General features: G+C 61.4%; 1 protein-coding gene across 1 annotated transcript in view; it reads left to right on the top strand.

The window, feature by feature from the left end:
• Positions 1-508: 508 nt before the first annotated feature.
• ARHGAP8 (Rho GTPase activating protein 8) overlaps positions 509-2,148 on the top strand; it is a 43,758-nt gene continuing 42,118 nt past the window's right edge. The window contains exons 1-2 of the mRNA XM_029954088.1: positions 509-620; positions 1,343-1,430. Coding sequence (XP_029809948.1) covers positions 509-620; positions 1,343-1,430 — 200 coding nt within the window. The remainder of the gene's footprint in view (positions 621-1,342; positions 1,431-2,148) is intronic.

Genomic DNA, 2,148 nt, shown 5'->3' with positions numbered 1-2,148 from the left:
CGGCCTTCCAGTCTCCTTCCAGGTGTGCAGAGAAGACGAGCAGCCCTAAAACAGAAACCCAAAGAGCCAAGCCCCCGGATCACTTCCGGGCAGATTGCCGCCGCCGCTGTTCTGCATTGTAACGGTCCCTCACGCGCAGCAGAAGACATGGGCGGGCAGGAGTGCCTTCCGGGCGATGGCTCTGGGAACCGTTTTATTCATAAACTGGCCTTTCCCGCCCCGGAGACAGTGAGCGATGTCGCGCTGTGCGTGGCGAGGGGAGGAACGGGGTCATGAATTAGACCGAGGCCTCGGAGAATTTGCATCTTATTGATGGCTTTCATTTCCTTGCACATTATATCATTTTGAAGCCCGTTTTCGATACGCCGGCCGGGGTCACCGGAGAACGTCGCAGGGGTGTGTACTCACTGACTGATGTCGTTAATGCAGGCGCCGCGCTGACTGCTTAATAAGCAGGACCCCGGGCGTGCCGGCGGATTCCCCTCCCCGGGGCCTCCCTGCTGCCGCCATGGGGGAGCTCCGGGGCCCAGGGCGCCGTGCAGGCCAGGAGGCAGCCAGCTGCGAGCGGGGACCCAGCTCCGACGCGAGCGTGGCCTCTCCGGGCCTCAGTTTCCGCTTCTGTAAATGCAGAAGCAGATCTGGAGGCACCTGGCATCAGGCCCAGGGCACACTGATTGAGCACTTACTGCCGGCACGGGCAGCGAGCCTGTGTTCTGGGGCAGACGGTCAGACAGGCACCGGGCCTTGGGGAGCACCCGCCCTGCACTGTCCCGTGTGTGGTGAGCACCACTGTGTTAGGACAGTCACAGGGTCCCCTGGGCCGCGCCAGGGGTTTGTGGGGGTCCAGGCACTGAGCATCAGGACTCCTGTACCCTGTGAGGTCCTGTCCTGTCCCGGAGTGACTGTCCCTCAGGCCACCCAGCTCCTCCTGGACTCGGAGCCCTGGGGACGCCCCGGGGACGCCGTGTGGGGAGGAGGGAGCGGCCGGCAGAGTGGCCTGACACTAGGTTTGAAGCCAGGTACATCCTGGTTTCAGTCCTGGGCGCCCTCAGCCCCCTGTGTGGCTTTGCACGGACGACCCAATCCCGCCAGGCCCGTTTCCCGGTGGTAAATGGGGGAGATTGCTCGCAGTGTGCGGGCCGGTGGTAAACGTGAACTTGGCCCATGTGCGCAGAGCTTCGCGTAGTCAGTGCTCATTGGGCAAGTGCTGCCCAGGCAGCCTGCTCAGGAGGCTTGTGTTTTCCCGATGCCTGTGGGTGCTCCCCAGGGAGGAGCGCCTCAGAGGACCAGTCGTCACGTTCATGGGTGCGGCTGGGGCTCACGCTTGTGTCTGCCCCCGCAGGGGAGGACCACCTCGGAAGACACATCATCACCTTCAGCTGCTGCCGGATGCCCCCCTCCCACGAGCTCAACCACAGGCGTCTGCTGGAGTGAGTCCCGTCTGTGCCCGCATCCCTCCACACGCGCCTCTGCTGTGCCCTCCTGGTGTGCACACACCCCCAATGCACACGTGCACACACACACACTCCTGTGCATGCACACATGTACACACACACACCTGTGCACACATGTACACACACATACCCCATCCATGCACACATGTACACATACACACACACACCCCGTGCATGCACAAATGTACACACATACACACCCCATGCATGCATGCATGTACACACACCCCGTCCATGCACACATGTACACAAACACCCCATCCATGCACACATGTACACACACACACCCATCCATGCATGCATGCACACACATACCCGTCCATGCACACATGTACACACGCACACACACCCTGCATGCATGCATGTACACACACCGTGCAAACCCCGTGTGCACACACACACCCCCATCATGCACATATACTCCTTCCCACTTCCCCAAGTGTGTCTCCCTCCCCATCCACACCCCCTCCAGTGGACACACCCACTCCCTCTGTGTGCACATGCACCCCATGAGCTGCCTTCCACATACCACGTGTGTGCCTCCTCCCTGTGCACATGCACAGGTGTCCTATCTGTTGGCAGGACACCAAAGCCAGCTCCGGGACTGATGGTTTCTCCAGCCTCCGGTGGCTTTGGGTCCACAGTCTGAAGCTCTGGACCTAGACCTGGAGGCCTCAGGCCCCCTCCCTCTCGG

This window comes from Suricata suricatta, chromosome 10 (assembly GCF_006229205.1).
Source record: "Suricata suricatta isolate VVHF042 chromosome 10, meerkat_22Aug2017_6uvM2_HiC, whole genome shotgun sequence".
Classification (NCBI taxonomy): domain Eukaryota; kingdom Metazoa; phylum Chordata; class Mammalia; order Carnivora; family Herpestidae; genus Suricata; species Suricata suricatta.
This window is presented reverse-complemented; position numbering and strand designations above follow the sequence as displayed.